At 48.8% G+C, this 15,770-nt stretch overlaps 1 protein-coding gene across 15 annotated transcripts in view; it reads left to right on the top strand.

Annotated features, from left to right (window-relative positions):
- SEC31B (SEC31 homolog B, COPII coat complex component) overlaps positions 1-15,770 on the top strand; it is a 56,860-nt gene that overhangs the window by 16,412 nt on the left and 24,678 nt on the right. For 13 of the 15 annotated variants that reach the window (XM_032313033.1, XM_032313025.1, XM_032313029.1 and 10 more), the window contains 16 exons: positions 1,510-1,740; positions 3,692-3,766; positions 4,027-4,125; positions 4,480-4,579; positions 5,077-5,255; positions 5,514-5,640; positions 6,011-6,156; positions 6,863-7,036; positions 7,541-7,702; positions 10,535-10,712; positions 11,146-11,460; positions 11,705-11,763; positions 12,061-12,207; positions 12,502-12,621; positions 13,087-13,158; positions 13,391-14,528. In XM_032313033.1, coding sequence (XP_032168924.1) covers positions 1,510-1,740; positions 3,692-3,766; positions 4,027-4,125; positions 4,480-4,579; positions 5,077-5,255; positions 5,514-5,640; positions 6,011-6,156; positions 6,863-7,036; positions 7,541-7,702; positions 10,535-10,712; positions 11,146-11,460; positions 11,705-11,763; positions 12,061-12,207; positions 12,502-12,621; positions 13,087-13,158; positions 13,391-13,570 — 2,364 coding nt within the window. In that variant the 3' untranslated portion in view covers positions 13,571-14,528. Of the gene's footprint in view, positions 1-1,509; positions 1,741-3,691; positions 3,767-4,026; positions 4,126-4,479; positions 4,580-5,076; positions 5,256-5,513; positions 5,641-6,010; positions 6,157-6,862; positions 7,037-7,540; positions 7,703-10,534; positions 10,713-11,145; positions 11,461-11,704; positions 11,764-12,060; positions 12,208-12,501; positions 12,622-13,086; positions 13,159-13,390; positions 14,529-15,469; positions 15,642-15,770 lie in introns of those variants that run through there. The other 2 variants (XM_032313035.1, XM_032313034.1) reach the window with 2 other exon arrangements.

Here is a 15,770-nt window from a genome sequence, read left to right as displayed (position 1 = left end):
TGGGTCTGTCTGGAGAGGCCTGCATTACTTTTTTTTTTTTTTTAAAGATTTATTTATTTATTTATTTATCTGAAAGAGAGAATGCCCATGGATGGGTTGGAGGAGATGGGCAGAGAGAGGAGAGAGAGAATCTCAGGCAGACTTCCCACCAAGCGTGGAGCCCAACACAAAGCTCTATCCTGGGATCCTGAGATCACCACCTGAGCTGAAATCCAAAGTCAGACCCTCAACAGACTGAGCCACCCAGGTGCCCGAGGCCTGCATTCTTGTTATAGCTCTGTCACTTATCAGCTGATGACCTTGGGCAGATCGCTTAACTCAGGACTATCTGTAAAACAGGGATAGTGATACCTGGTCAGCTTATGTTAGTGAATTGACATGAACCTCAAGAATATACATAAGCACTTTGTAAGACTAGCAAATATTAACAGATCAAAAGTTAAGTTTGTTTTGTTTAGTGCTGATCTGTAGTGTAGGTTTGTCCTATAGGAATCCAGTGAAGAATTCCAACTCGGAAAGTTCATTAAGGAGGAGGTCTCCGGAAGGGAAATAGTGAAAGGTTGGGGAGTAGGCAGTAGCTGTCAACCATGGCTACAACCTGAAGACCTTTCATATATACTGATGCCTAATCCCTGGGCCCTTCCCCGCCCCCACGTCCCAGATTCGGACTCTATTGTCCAGAGTACAGCCTGATGACTCGGGATAGCTGTGGTGTTGTGTTAATGTGGGGCTGCGATGGAAACCTACTGGAGTCAAGGGACTTTAATAAGCTCTGCTTGGTGACAGATGCTTTAGGTAGGGTGCCTGTTTTGGTGAGAAGGACGCTCAGGTAGGGCTGTTTTTGTGGGTGAAGGCTCAGAAGCAGGAATGGACTGGGCACTTTGGGGATGTGGAGTGATCACATAAATAAACAGGGAGACAAAGGCTAGAGAGTCTGGCCCTGACTTTGGGGGATTTTGTACACCACGGGCAGAGAAGTTTAAGCTTTCTTCTGTGGCCTTGTGAAACCATAACACATTCCTAAGCAGCTGTAGGTATAGAGTGATGGTCTGAGGCTTGGACTGGAGGAGGAAAACCCAGAGGCTAGCAGCCTATTCCAATAACCGAGGTGTGCTAGCCCTGGAAATGTGACAGAGGGGCCCTGCACGAGAAACACTGCACAAGAAGAGGTGAGACTGCTGTTTCGTGGCTGTGGCTGTGTGGGTATAAAGACTGTGATAATGCCAAGGCGTTTAGTCCAGGTGACTGGGAGAAGATTGTTATTAGCACAGCTGAGAAGATGAACTATGTGCCAGAGTCTGAAGCTGATGGGGCTAAAAATGCAGAGGTGGTTTTCGTATATGGGGGCACATTTGCTGCTCCTTTCCTGATCCTGTTCAACCCCCAGGAGTTCTTACTATTGGTTTTCTATCCTAGGGCCAACCAGTTAAATAGCCTTCCCTGTAATGTAGACTTGGTGTTAATTTTTAGCCTGAAGAGATGAACTTTACCCTTGTTTTTTCTTACCAGTTTGGGGGGAAGCTGGTTACCTTTGGCCTCCCCAGCACTCCTGCCCACCAGGTGCCACAGCCTTGCCTCCGCCTAGTCTTCATCAGTCAAGTCATCATAGAATCTGAATTCCTGAGGCGGTCAGCTGAGCTGCGGGAGGCCCTGGAATCAGGAAATCTCCTGAATTATTGTCAGGACAAGATCGAACAAACATCGCTGCAAAGCGAAAAGATGCTCTGGCAATTCCTGAAGGTAAGAAGCATGAAGGTTGGCTGCTCTGAAGTATTTCCCCCAAAGCTGGAAACTCTAGGACATGAACAACCACACTGTGACCTAGATTACAGAGGCCCTGACCTCTCAGGCTTTTTCCTACACCACACCACCCTCTGGACACAGACTCTTCACCTTTTACCAGTGGCTCAGAGACCTTTTGCAGCTAAGGAAGCTGAGAGGTACAAGTGATACTTGCCTTTTTTGCTTCTATTGCTGATGTCCTAGATACTTTATCAAAGCCACGGTGAAGGCTTTTATGCCATGCCAAAAGGCAGATAAGGTGATGGGAAGAGAGAAGAGAAGGGAAAGGAAGGAAAGAGGATTGGCTGGAAGGGGACATCATCATAAGAAGGCTTTGAGCTTGTTTCAGGTAACCCAAGGCAAGTTATTGTGATGGGACTCAGGGCTTAAGTCCCAATTTATTTTGGAGGCGTGGATCAAGTTCCAGTGCTAATGCAATTTCAAGTTGTGCATGACATCAGAAGGAGTGCTCCACCTATTAAGGAAATTGAGCAGATAGGAGGAGAGAACTAAAGGGAGAAAGAGAACCTACTGGACAGACAGTGAGAAGATTATTCAAAGCTTTGGGATCATAGTAAACAATACAAAAGGACAGAGCCTGTCCCTGGGGGTCTAAGAAAGACTTGGGGTCGGTGCTTCAGACATAGTAGAACTTCATGAACATAGACACCAGGAATCTGGGAAGGAGACAAGATTTGAGAAAGATCATCAACTGCTGAGTGAAGCTAGAAAAAGGTGTGGGAAGAAAAGAATAAGAAATGATGCTTTTGTTGTAAGCAGAACTCTACTGCTCCGGGAATGGTGGAATGAGAAAGAGAATAGAGGTCCCCATCAGGAGTTGAGCCTTTATTCTTCTAAACAAAGGAGGCAGCAGTACCTAAGGACAGAGGGGAGTCTGGTCGAAAACCTCCCCAAGAGCTGTCCATCTTGATGGTCCTGAAGCTGAATGCGGTTGAACATTTCCAAAAGATGAATATGGGAGAAGGCGGGAGCCCTGAGAGACTGTGAGAAAGGAGTAGTCAGAATTCATGGTTCTGTGTAGGGCAAATGAAGGACTCCGCTCCCTAACCCTGATTAGGGTAGGGCTTCAGGAAGGTTTGGCCCTCAGTATCTGGCACGCTGCCTGGGTAAGCTGACTTGGTTTATATCTGGGCAGCCTCCACCATGAACTATGTTTTCACCTAGATATTTTAGACTTACAAGACTCTGTAGGTTCTCTTGGCATCAGTCTGCCCAGAAGGATGTGGGACAGGAGCCACAACTTGTTGGCCGGGCAGTGGGAGGTGGCGCTCTTCTGTAGGGGTTCTTGGAGCAGCCCATGCAGGAGTTCAGAGTCCTCTTCACCACCCCAGAAGACAGCTTAGGTGCAAGGAGATGAGATGCACACAAGGCAGGCATGTAGGTGGCCCCGGCAGAGAAGCCTCATGCCTACAAGAGCTAATGTCTCTTGTACCCACTTCAAAAACGTTTCTAGAGTCCCTGCAAAAGATCTGTTCAGTTACAAGAGTCCTTGCAAAGAGGGCAGCCTGGGGTGTGGTGCCCACAGAGGCTATTTATTGTTTGTTTAGTTCCAGTTCAGATGCAGTTTATCCATTGCAAGCAGTGTTGCCTGGAAACATAGCTGACATTTGACTCTTACCAGGTAACCAGGCTAATAGATCTAGTAAGTCAACAGAAGGTCTAGTTCTCACGTAGAAGTGGGCAAGGGTTTTGTTAACACCCATGCCTCTAGCTCAGCAGAATCAAATCTGGGGAGAGAAAGGGGAGAGATGGTGTTGGCCTCAGTAGGACCCTTCTGGTAGCACGAAGAATTCTGTTAGAGGGTACACTGGCACAGACGTTGGACTTACGCAAGAGAGGATCATTCACATTGATTTAATGGAGACTTGTGTGTTCTGTGGTTCCTTAGGTGACCTTAGAGGAAGACTCCAGAATGAAATTTCTAAAACTATTAGGATACAGTAAAGATGAGCTTCAGAAGAAGGTAAGCTGCTTTTACATCAGAAGCACATACTTGAAGCAGAGAAGAAGAGAAGGCCTTCAGTGGAAACTGTCTCAGTGACCTCTTTCTGGGCTTCACTAATGCATATATAAACATTGTACCTCCTGGAGGTAGGCTTCTCCCCAGGTAAATAGGCCAGGATCTTAGAGACTCCAGTTAGTGTGGTGTGAAGGTGGGAAGGAAGCATATTAGATGTTTGACCTTGTGCTGGGAAGAGGATACTCACAGGTCTCTCCTTGCAGGTGGCCACGTGTTTGAAGAGTGACGTGGGGCTGGGTGAGAGCCCTCAGTCCAAGGGAGACGATCTCCACAGTAACAGACAGCAGGCCTTCTGCAGCCAGGTGTGGTGGGAGCCCAGAAAGCTGGACCTGGGGTAGCACAGGAGACCTGTCTTTAGGGCATCTGCCCCTTCCTGGCTCTTTGTTTCGCTCTCATAAAGTGCTTGGCTTCCATAGATGTCTTCAGACTCCTCGTTTCTTGGAACCACAGTGAGACACAGAGTGCATAAACTTTTGGGCTGGAGTGGAGCTCTGTTTTAACCATGGACTAGAGCCCTTCCTAGACCTTATCTGGTTATTTTTTATCTGTATCATTATGGGCCAGATAGTAAAGCTCCCAGAGAGAGCTACTAAGCCAGCTCTCTATCTGTTTTCAATTCATTTCCAAAATAGCCACCTCCATCCTTTCTTGCACAGACCTCCAAACACATCACAGAGGAAGCCTCTGCCTCCTCATCCTTCTTTGATGAGCTGGTCCCTCAGAATATGACTCCATTGGAGATCCCCATCACAGAAGGTACTCTGATCCTGAGGGAGAGAAATGCTCTGTGTGGGAGTAGGTGGGCTCAGAGTTCTTGGACTTGAGAACATCTTCTTGTCCCCTGCCTCCTGCCTCCCTCCCACCATCACAAGTGCTGGGTGGTTCTGTTAGTGATTAGAGCCCTCCTTGGATTTTTATGGATACATCTTTGCTGTGGAAGGCCTTCTAGCAAGATATTTTCTCTCCTACTGTTTTCTTAAAAGACTGCAACCCTGTTCTTGCTGAGCAAGCACACGCTGTCCCTCTGGTATTGCCATGTGAGGCCCTCCCTCATGTCGAGCCCTGTCCTTAGAGTCCTGGGTCTGGTACTCGGGGATAGTGTGCTACATTTTGTTGCTGAGGAACGAAACTTGGGAATTTTATTTGGGGCAAGGGAGATACAGAGATAGAAGGGGTCTACTGTGGGCCCTGTAGGGGACCGGAGGCGAGGGTCTGAGGGGAGGCTGACATGGAGGGGATGCCTCCGCTTGCAGACACGGATGGACTCCTGAGCCAGGCTCTCCTGCTTGGAGCACTGCGCCCTGCTGTGGAACTGTGTCTGAAGGAAGAGCGCTTTGCTGATGCCATTATCCTGGCCCAGGCTGGAGGCGCAGATCTGCTAAGGCGAACACAGGAGTGCTACTGGGCCAAGAAGAAAACCAGAATCTCTTCGGTAACTGCCCACTGTGCAGGAGGGGAGGGGATTACTTGGACTTTGTCAGGTGGATGCCTACACCTCGGGGTTTAGAAGCTCTGCCAGGCTCTCTCTCTCCCCACTCCAACCAGCCCTCCCTGACCCGCAACCCCTAGTCAGTGGTCTAACAAGAAGCCTGCTCACCAGTGGCCTTTCTTAGCATGTCCCTGTGTGTGACTCCGACTGCCTGTTCTGGATGGATGGCTGATGACCTCCTTCTCTCTCTGCCCATTATAGCTGATAGCCTGTGTTGTGCGGAAGAATTGGGAGGATATGGTGCACACCTGTAACCTGCAGAACTGGAAGGAGGCACTGGCCTTACTACTGACATACTCCGGGCCAGAAAAATTCCCTGAGCTCTGTGGTGGGTAGCCCTAGGTTTCAGACAGAGTGGTGTGACTCTGGCATGCAGTTAACAGACACAATTGAGGGAGGAGGCAGAGGAGCAGCCTGAGCTCTGGGAGGCCAGGCCGTGTTGTCAAGGTCAAGGTCTGGGTCAGCTGGGAGGCTAGGACTACAGTAGTGATCACATATTGTCCTGTTTTACTTTTTCTCATTAGATCTCTATGCAAGAGCTCTGCCCTTCACTGTAGAGCAAAACGGGCCTCAGTATTGTCCAAAGCCATTGCGGTTACTTGTCCCACAGCTCATGGTCCTCTGCCTATTTTCAAATAGGAGAATGAGAAGAAGCACAGGAAAGCTATGCCATTAAAGAACTTTCCATCTCTCTGCAGACATGCTGGGTACTCGCATGGAGCAGGAGGGTGGCGGAGCACTAATTTCCGAAGCCAGACTCTGTTATGTGTGCTCAGGGAGTGTGGAGCTGCTGGTGGAGTGTTGGGCAAAGTGCCACCAGGCTTCGTACCCCCTGGCTCTGCAGGTACTCTCCGTGTGCGGGGCCCTGGTCACTCCACACCAGGCTCGTTGGAGAGGCTGTTGACGGGGATGTGCAGGGGCATCAGAGGCGAGGCTTCCGGGTCCCCAGGCTGTGACCAGTCTATTAGGAAGTAGAAAAGGGCCTTCAGTGTCTGGGATGAGCTAGCACCTTCCTCTCTCCTCAGTCAGAGGAGACTGAGCAAGAGCTGCTTAGGCATTAACCTTCACAATTTTTTCCCACTTTAGGTTTGGTTTTACAAGTTTATTCTTTGTTTGAATAATTGTGAGTCTGGGTCTCTTAGCTGCTATGAAAAGTTCTGTGTATTTAAATTGTGAAAGACATTCCACAGGTAACTAGAGAAGACTCACAGGAAGACAAAGCCGCAGATGAAACGATAGTGTAACCGAATATGAAGTTGATGCTGTACTAGCAGGGTAAAGGGTAGAGAAAGCAAAAAAAGAGGCAGAGATGTAGGAGAGTCTAAGAGCCAGATGGACTCAGTTGGAGCAATGCTAACAGCTTGGGAGGTGAGGCCAAGTGGCTTTTCTCTAACTGTCACATCTTCTACGAATCATCACCTGCTGCTTGTACCTGGCCATGGCCAGATACCCTCAAACCTATAGTGGGAAGTCCTTGGGTGAACTGCCTGGCCTGAGAGAGCAGGATGTGCTTGGAAGACACCTGACTGCCCTTATCCCTGTTCCTGTAGGACCTGATGGAGAAGGTGATGGTCCTTAATAGGAGCTTGGAGCTACTGCGGGGTCCTGACAGGGTGAGCTCAGGCCCTGCCACAACCTTCAGGGTCACTCAGTATGCCAGCCTCCTGGCAGCCCAGGGCAGCCTGGCCACTGCCATGAGCTATCTACCCAGGGACTGTACTCAGGTGAGTGGGACCATGGAGAGGGAGCAAACCATTTCAGTCATCTAACACTGGCTGAGCACATCCATGTTCCAGGCACTCCGCAGATGCTGAAATTCTAGAATAAATGAGATCTAGTCCCTCAGGAAGTTCACTGTCCCTTGGGGGAAATCAGATGTCAGTAACTTACAGTGTTATAACAGAAGCTTATACTAGGTACTATGAGACTCCAGGAAAGGGGCTGGTTTTGCATAGAGTAGTCATCAAGGAAGGCTTTCCAGTGGTTAAAACAGTTGAGCTGGACCTTCACAGAGAAGCAGCTTCCGAGCAGATGTAGGGCATTCTAGGTAGAAGGAACGCCAAGGAGGGAGGGTTGGCAAGGTTTAGGACCTTTGAGTCATCTAAGGTGGCTGAAATGTAGAGGGTCAACTGAAGTTTGAATGCTGTATGGGGCCAGGCTTATAAGAACGGATGTTTACTCGTTTTAATTTTAATTAACACAGTTTTTCATTATTATAACTTTTGTAGGCACCAGTTCAGCAGCTGAGAGATCGACTGTTTCACGCCCAGGGTTCTGGTGTCTTGGGCCAACAGTGTCCTCCTTTCCCCTTCCCTCGGGTTGTGGTGGGAGCTACCCCCCACTCTAAAGAAACATCCTCTTACAGATTGGGATTCCAGCCTTCTCACCAGGTAGGGCCTGGTTTGGTTTGTTCACTCATTTGCTCATTCATTCAAAAATACCTATTTAATGTCTGCCAGGTACCAAACGTGGTTCTAGGCACTTGGAATATATTAGTGAATAAAAATGATGAAAATTCCCAACTTTGTAGAATATAGACTCAGGTTTTTTTTTTTTTTTCTTAATAACTGCTTGTCAAACAACTGCTAGGTTCTTAGAACAGAAATGTGGCCTAACCATGATTCATGTCCTTCATTAGCTCATAGTCTCATGGAAAGACAGATATGTAAAAGATTAGTACAGTAAAATTCATACATGCCGTGATTGGGGTACGATACGGTACCATGGGATCACACAGAAAAAAGCAACTTAGTCTTTGGGGGAGCAGGAGAAGCTTAGGACTTATTTTAGAATGAGTATGATGTTTGATCTGAGTATTGAAAATTAAGTTATTTAGGCAAAGGAAGGAATAGGTAAAGGCTATTTCAAGCAGTGGGAACAGCATGTAAAAAAGCACTGAAGGGAGTGTAAATAAAGCCCACTTGAGGAACTACTGATATTTCAGTGGGGCTACAAAACAGGTGTTTGTTGTAGGGGAGTGAGATTAGATGAAGCTGGAGTAAGAGGTGGGCGATAGAGCAGGAAGGACCTGGAATTCTGTGCTGAAGACCTTAGACTTGACCCTGAAATTGAATGGTCTTCTGCAGGGGAATGATTAGCTATGTGTTTAGGAAGGGCAAGGCTGGAGGCAACTAAAAGGCAATAGCAAGAGATGTGAGGGCATAGAATGACTGACCTAAGGCTAGAGAATGAGGTTAGATTTAAGATACTTAATAAGTAGAATGGACAGAAATCGGTGATGGCTTAGAGGAGTCTGCAAAGTGGGGGGACGGACCCCCCAGGTACCAACCAGTGCCCAGATGGTTAGGGTGCTATTAACTTAGGATGCCTGCCTGGATCCTGCTGGAGGGACTGGGGAACAAAATCCAGCAAGATGGTAAATAGAGCTATCAGACAGAAGCTCTGACGGTTCATCCTGTCCCACCTTCAATTCTCACGCTAATGTTTTTTCTTCTTTCCCCCTGCTTACCCCTCCCGCCTCTTCCTTCTCCTTGTCCTCTCTCTCTTTCTGTCTCTCTGCCTCTCCCTCTCTCCTTTCTGTTTTGAAATAACTATAGATTCATAGGAAGTTGTAAAGAAATGTACTGGGGGGGGTCTCATGCATCACATTCCCCCACCCCATTTCATGCCAGTGTCCCACACAACCATAGTATAACGTTAAAACCAAGCAACTGATACTAGTACAATCTGTAGATTCAGATCTCATGAGTGTGTGTGTGTAATTATGTAAGAATTTATCTTCTCATCTCTTAAACAGGGTCCTTCACAAAGCAAAAATTGTTAATTTTATAAGGTCCAATTTATAGTTTTCTTTCTATGGATCACACGTTTTATGTCTTTGCAAGTCTACACTCCCCTAAAGTTTTCCTGTGTTCTTTCTAAAAGTTTTATAGTTTTTGTTTTTCAGTTATGCTATGTTCTGTTTTGAGTTAATTTTTGCATATGGTGTGAAGCTTAGGCCAAGCTCCTTCTTTTCTTGGCCAGTGGATATCCATAATCATTTATTGAAAAGGCTGTCTTGGGCGCTTGGGTGGCTGAGTGGTTAAACGGCTGCCTTTGTCTCCGGTCATGATCCCAGGGTCCTGGTATCGAGCCCCACATGGGGCTCCCTGCTTGGCAGGAAGCCTGCTTCTCCCTCTCCCACCCCTCCTGCTTGTGTTCCCTCTCACTCTGTCTCTCTCTCTGTGTCAAATAAATAAATAAAATCTTTAAAGAAAAATAAAGAAAAAAGAAAAAGCTGTCTTGGGATGCCTGGGTGGCTCAGTCAGTTAAACATCAGCCTTCAGCTCAGGCTGTGATCCCAGGGTCCTGGAATGGATTCCCGCATCCAGCTCCTTGCTCAGAGGGGAACCTGCTTCTCTCTGCCTGCTGTTCTCCCTGCTTGTGCACCCGTGCGCACGCTTTCTTTCTCTCTGACACATAAATAAATAAAATCTTTAAAAAAAAAAAAAAAGAAAGAACGAAAAGGCTCTCTGTCCTCCATTGAATTGATTTTGCTCCTTTATTAAAAAATAACTGGGCAGGGGCGCCTGAGTGGCTCAGTGGGTTAGGCCGCTGCCTTGGGCTCAGGTCATGATCTCAGGGTCCTGGGATCGAGTCCCGCATCGGGCTCTCTGCTCAGCAGGGAGCCTGTTCCCTCTCTCTCTCTCTGCCTGCCTCTCTGCCTACTTGTGATCTCTCTCTGTCAAATAAATAAATAAATCTTTAAAAAAAAAAAACTGGGCATATTTGTATGGATTTATTTCTCAGATCTCTGTTCTATTATGTTGATCTGTGTGTCTTCTCTGACAGTACCACTTTTTCTTGAATACTACCTCTATATAGTAAGTCTTGACATGAGGATGAATAATTCCTCCCACTCTGTTTTTCCTTTTTTTTTTTTTTTATGATCTAATATATTTGAGAGAGAAAGAGTGAATGAGAGAGAGATAGAACAAGCAGGGGGAGGGGCAGAGGGAGTAGGAGAGGCAGACTCCCCACCAAGCGGGGAGCCAGACACAGGGATCCTGGGACTTCAGGATCATGACCTGACCCAAAGGCAGATGCTTAACAGACCTGAGCCACCCAGATGCCCCTCTTTGTCACTTTCTATAGAGACATAGTTTCTGTTGATTTTTATTTTAAGAACTAGCTTTTTGTTCCATATTCTTTATTGTTCTTTTATTTTCAGTTACTTACCCTTCTTTTCCTTTCCAGGTGCTGACCCTTTTTTCTCTTCACAGGTTCCAACTCCATCTCCAAGGCCAAGGATTTTCACACCTCAGTCATCACTAGTGACACCCTTGATATCTTCCCATCCTGGCCCTTATCAAAGCTCCCAAACACAGAATATCAGTGACTACAGGGCACCTGAGCTCCAGGCAGCCCAGCCTTTGCCCTTGGCCCCTAGTGTAAGGCCTGGTGAGTGAGTGAGTCAAGATGTATCTGGGCAGAGCACAGAGGATAACAGTTGGCATGGCCAGCATGGATTTGGGGGGCATTATGTCTACTGTATAGTGAGAGAACCTTGGAATTTGTAGTCTGAATCCCTGGTACTATGACTTACTGGCTTTGTATCTATGGGCAACAGACTTAGCCACTGTTTCTTTTGAAAAGTGAGAATAGCTATTATATTGGTCATTTCAACGCCACAGGATTGTTTTCAGAGTCAAATGAGGAATAGTTAAAAGTACTCTGTAAATGGTTGGTCTCCATACACACATACTCATCTTTCATTATCATTATTAGGGATGTTTGTTTGTATTTTATTGCTGCCTTATTCTTCCCTGATAAGCTCTGAGTCTCTCCCAAATTGAAGTTTGGTGGCAAATGACCTGTTTCTGTTCCTTTTCAGCTTTTTTTGAGCCACCTCTATTAAGTGGGCAAAAAGCCCAAATTTCTAACCCCTTGGGGTTCCCTGGAGCATGGCCTCTTCCTGGTCCACCTCCACCTGTGGTACCCCCAGACGCCATACAGCCTAGCTCTGCCTCTCTGGCTGAGACGACTCGACTGTTCCCTCCACTTCCCGTGAGACTCCCAGGTGTCAGCCCTGCAAGCTTCGGGTCCCTAGCCCCTCCTGTCAACTTCTCTACGACACACCCTCCAGGAGGGCCAGGTGCTGCCTGCTCTAGTGCCCTCCCGATCACTGGCCCCTCGACTGCTCACCCAGGTCAGTCTTCTTTCCATGGCTTCTGTCTTCTGGGTCATTGCCTCCTTCCCTTCCCCCCTCCACTACCATCTTTCCTCACAGCAGTGATGTGGGGGCCATTGGGTTGAAGAATGTCAGCTGAGCCTGTCTGGTTTACAGAGGGAGGTGTGATCGACTCCAGCTCAAATAATTCTGCTGGCCTTCAGGCTGAATTTCCAGGGTTCCTGACTGTGCCCCTAAATATCTCTATCTTTGTGCTGTGCAGGACCTCAAGACTCCTTGAAAAATGCCCCAATGCCCAGGGCAAACCTCCAGAGGAAAAAGGTCAGTTCGTGCCACCTACCCCCATACATACACCAATGACCCATATTCTGTTTTCTTCCAGAATTCAGCCCGTCTGCTTGTCAGCACACACACTGTCCTGTCCCTTTCCTCACTCTTTCTTCGCCTCTCAGCCAGCTTCTCTTTCCTTCTTGCATGCATGTATCAATCTCCCTGTCTCCTGGTTCCCTACTTGCTACTCTGTTCCCTTGCTCACTCAGAACTTTTGTTGCTCTCTCAAAGCAGGGCCTAGGAAGTCTCTCAGCTTAGACTCATATGCTGTTCTTTCTCTGTGTCTAGTTGTCAGAGATATTTATGCCCCCAGCACCTATCACTGCTCCAGTGATGAGCCTCACCCCTGAGCCACGAGGGGTCCTTTCCTCACAGCCTTCTGTCCTTGGGATGGGCCATGCTCCCCCAGGAGCTCCAGGAGAATTCAGCCTGCAGGTGAGGGGAACAGTGCATTAACCTTCCTCTTGGAAACTGCAACTCCCCCTGGGTATAGAAAAGCAGGGAGCATGGGAGATGGGTCTCAGGCATCAAGGGGCAGGCAGATTTTGCACTGGGGAACTGGTGTGGGCAGGTCCCAAATGTCCTTACTCCAGAGAAGAGGGAGTACCCCTTTCCCCAACTGTGGTTTAGTGGGAGCAGTGTGACACTGAGTCACGGAGGACTAGTCTGTAGGGAAGCTGTGAGAAGGACAGCTTGCCAGTCTCCCCTGTCTCCCTGCTCCTTCCTCAGCAACTTCAGCAGCGGCCCCCTGAGAAGGTGGAAAGGAAAGAGCTGCCTCCAGAGCATCAGTCCTTGAAGACCAGCTTTGAGAAGCTTCTACAACGCTGTTCCCTGTCTGCCACTGATTTAGTAAGTCTGAGCCTTCCCCACAGTGTCCGCCTCACAGCACTGGCTTGTTCCCAGCATTCCTGAGCTGTAGATCAGTTCCTTGTGTGCCTCTTTTCTCAGGGTCCCTGAGCCGCTGTCTGTGTCTTGTACCTACTAGATATCTCCATGTGGGACAAGAGTGGGGGCTCGTCTGGTCTGAGTCTAGCACCTAGAAAGCAGGGCCTAGCAGCACCAAGGCTTAACTCTTGGCAAGGCAGCTCGGGGCACCAGAGGGAGGGTGCAGCTAGGAGTAAGGAGACCTGCCGTCCGTGCACTGGCCGTGTCAGCTTACGCAAGTCACTTACCCTCTTTGGGCCTCCATTTCGTCTCCTGTGAAATGAAAGCAGTAGCATGAAGGCCTTCCAGCTCTGACATACTGTGATTCTTTATAGTCCTGTGTAGTGTTAGTCTCGGGGTTGGGGTCAGAATCCATTTTCCTCCCTGCAGAAGACAAAACGGAAGCTGGAAAAGGCAGCCCAACGTCTAGAATGCCTATATGATAAGCTCTGCCAGGGCACAGTAAGTACATTTAGTGATGCTCCTCTGTCCCCTGCCCTACACCGTCAGCCGTGACCAGAGGGACCCCTGTCCTTTTCCATAGGTCTCAGTGACCTGGGTTCCCCACAAAATATACACATAGACCTCTTGCCTGACCCTGGGCTTCAGAACTTAAATCCTCTCTTACTGTTCCACGCTCCCAGGGCAAGGGCTGGGTTGGGCTCCCTTGACCTAAGCGTCCGTCCGCCCACAGCTCTCACCCCATGTCCTGGCTGGGCTTCATGAGGTAGCCCGATGTGTGGATGCGGGAGACTTCGAGCAGGGCCTGGCAGTGCATGCCCAGGTGGTGGCCTGCAGCAGCTTCAGCGAGGTCTCCAGCTTTATGCTCGTCCTGAAGGCCGTCCTCACCATTGCGCAGAAGCTGCACACGTAAACCAGCGAGCCTCCCTTGCCAGGAGCTACTTCTGCTGTGACTTAACTTCTCCCTGCAGAAAAGGGGGAATTTTGGAATGGGTTTTGTTTGTTTTCCCCCACCCTCTTCCTTGCTGCCAGGTATATGATGCAGTGGGCTTGCCTCGAAGCTAGCAGAGTGCCTGCTTTCCACCCCTTTATGCCTGGCCTAGAATCTGCTGAAGGCTCTCAGCCTCTGAGGCAGAGAGAGCCAGTTCTTCCCTTTCCCTGATGCTGGGCTCTGACAGGACCCAGAGCAGGGCATCTTCTCCCCCAGGGGGATTCTGTGTAAGTGTGGCTTCGGAGGGGCTGAGTGGGATCATTACCTCCAAGTCTACCTCTGCTGTACGCATCTTGTGGGGATTTGTTTTCCCCTTCTGTGGGTTATGAGCCTGACCTTACCTTCTCCTTGCCTCTGACTTCATATTTCCGGGTCCTTTAATTTCTGAGCCCCAGAGACTGGGCTAGAATTGACTTGTTGTTCATCTTTTGAACAAGTGATGGACATGTGGGGGTGGGTGCTGGGTGGAACCAAGAGGAGGAACTTTGGCCCGTTTTACAAGACCTTCTCTTCTGCCAGTATCATAGGGGTGGGCTGGGTTAGGCGGAAAGTAGAAGGCGCACAGCCTTTTGCTGGGAGCTGCCCTAGGCTGTGAGACAGGAGCAGAGGGACCACTGCCTGCGGGGACCTGACCTGATTTGACCTGCCCGGACCCTGGCCCAAGGCCCTCGGCCATTCATTCTGTGATCATCAACCCCATTCTGCAACAGGAGCCATATTAACAAAAGACTTTTCTGGCACTGCTCCTCAAGGGTTGGAGGCCCTTCTCCTCAGCCCTCACATGTCTCAGGGCTGCCTTCTCTGGCTGCACTTTTCATGGTTGAACTTTGCATTTGAAGCACTGATGTACTTAGTGGGCAATAAAGCTGCTTTGATTTGGTTTCCTCAGTCATCTCCCAATTATTGTCTCCTCTGGGTCCTATTTTGCCCTGACCTCTCTTCCTATTCTCTTTGTTCCTGCTCCCTGCACCCCAGTAAGGTAGGAGAGAGGCTTGAAGACCCATGGGGAGTCTAGAGAGTTGAAGAAAGGAGGGGGTGCGAGGAGGAGGCCTTGCAGCATCTGTGGCCACTCTGGTGTGTGTGTGTGTGTGTGTGTGTGTGTGTGTGTGTGTGTGTGTGGGTATGTGTCTGTCCGTGCCTGACGTTCAGCTCTAGGGTTTTCCCCACACCACTTCAGGGCTGAGCTCAGCAGCACAAAGGGGCTGGGTGTGAAGCCGGGGGTACTATCTCTAATCCTGTTGTAGATCCCATCATGTCTGTGGGCTAGATGTGTGTGTTTGGAAGGAAGGGATTGTTAGGCAGTATTTGTTTGTAAAGCCACTTGCTCTTCAGATAATACTTGCACTAACTTCTATTGAGGAAGCAGTGTGAGCCCCTGCAAAGTCCTTTCCCAAAGTGTCTTTGAAGCCAAGAGCCCATTGAAGGGAAGAAAGGCAGGGAGAGGGGATTAGTTTGTTCAGCAGCTGTGAATTTCAGTGGGAGGTTGATGAACTCTGAAGTCTTTGTTTAAATTAAAGGGGGGGAGAAAAAAGCCGCTGCTGGAGCGAGAGCCCCACTTGGGGCCCTGAACTAACACAAGGAGAAGTCTGAGCTGCAGGGAGCTGTGTACTGACTGCGAAGACTTTTCCCAAACACTTTCGGGAAAGGTGTTGTGAGAAGAGAAGGGGCGGAGTGGGGGATTAGCATGTGAAATGAAGTTTTCATGGACTCCAGTGGGGGTAGAAGGCTATTTTAATGGCATTTTGTTCTCTTATTTTCTCTCCTTGAGCTCTTTAGAGATATTGTTTTGCTAAGGCAGGCTTTCTTCCCCCTTCTTTCCAGTCTGCGGATTGCCTCTATGGGAGCCAACATAAATATTTCTCCTCCAGGAATGCGGGTTAATTAAAAGGAAATGAATGAGTGGAAGCATCCAATCCAGACCCACAATAGGCGGGTGCCCTGGCCTGCCCTCCCCTCCCACCACCGCCAGCACCACCAGGGCTGAGCACGACCCTGGCTCTGTCTTTGCCCTAACCTGCTGCTAAGGCCAGTTGAAGCTGGGATTCTTTTCAAGAAAAGAAAGCCCTGCCTGTGTGTAGGCCCACAGGCCAGCAACAGGAAGGAGAGTGTTTTGCGCCCCCCT

The sequence above is a fragment of the Mustela erminea genome, chromosome 14, assembly GCF_009829155.1.
Source record: "Mustela erminea isolate mMusErm1 chromosome 14, mMusErm1.Pri, whole genome shotgun sequence".
NCBI classification, from domain to species: domain Eukaryota; kingdom Metazoa; phylum Chordata; class Mammalia; order Carnivora; family Mustelidae; genus Mustela; species Mustela erminea.
The sequence above is the reverse complement of the archived record's forward strand: the minus strand, read 5'-3'. Positions and strand labels throughout refer to the sequence as shown.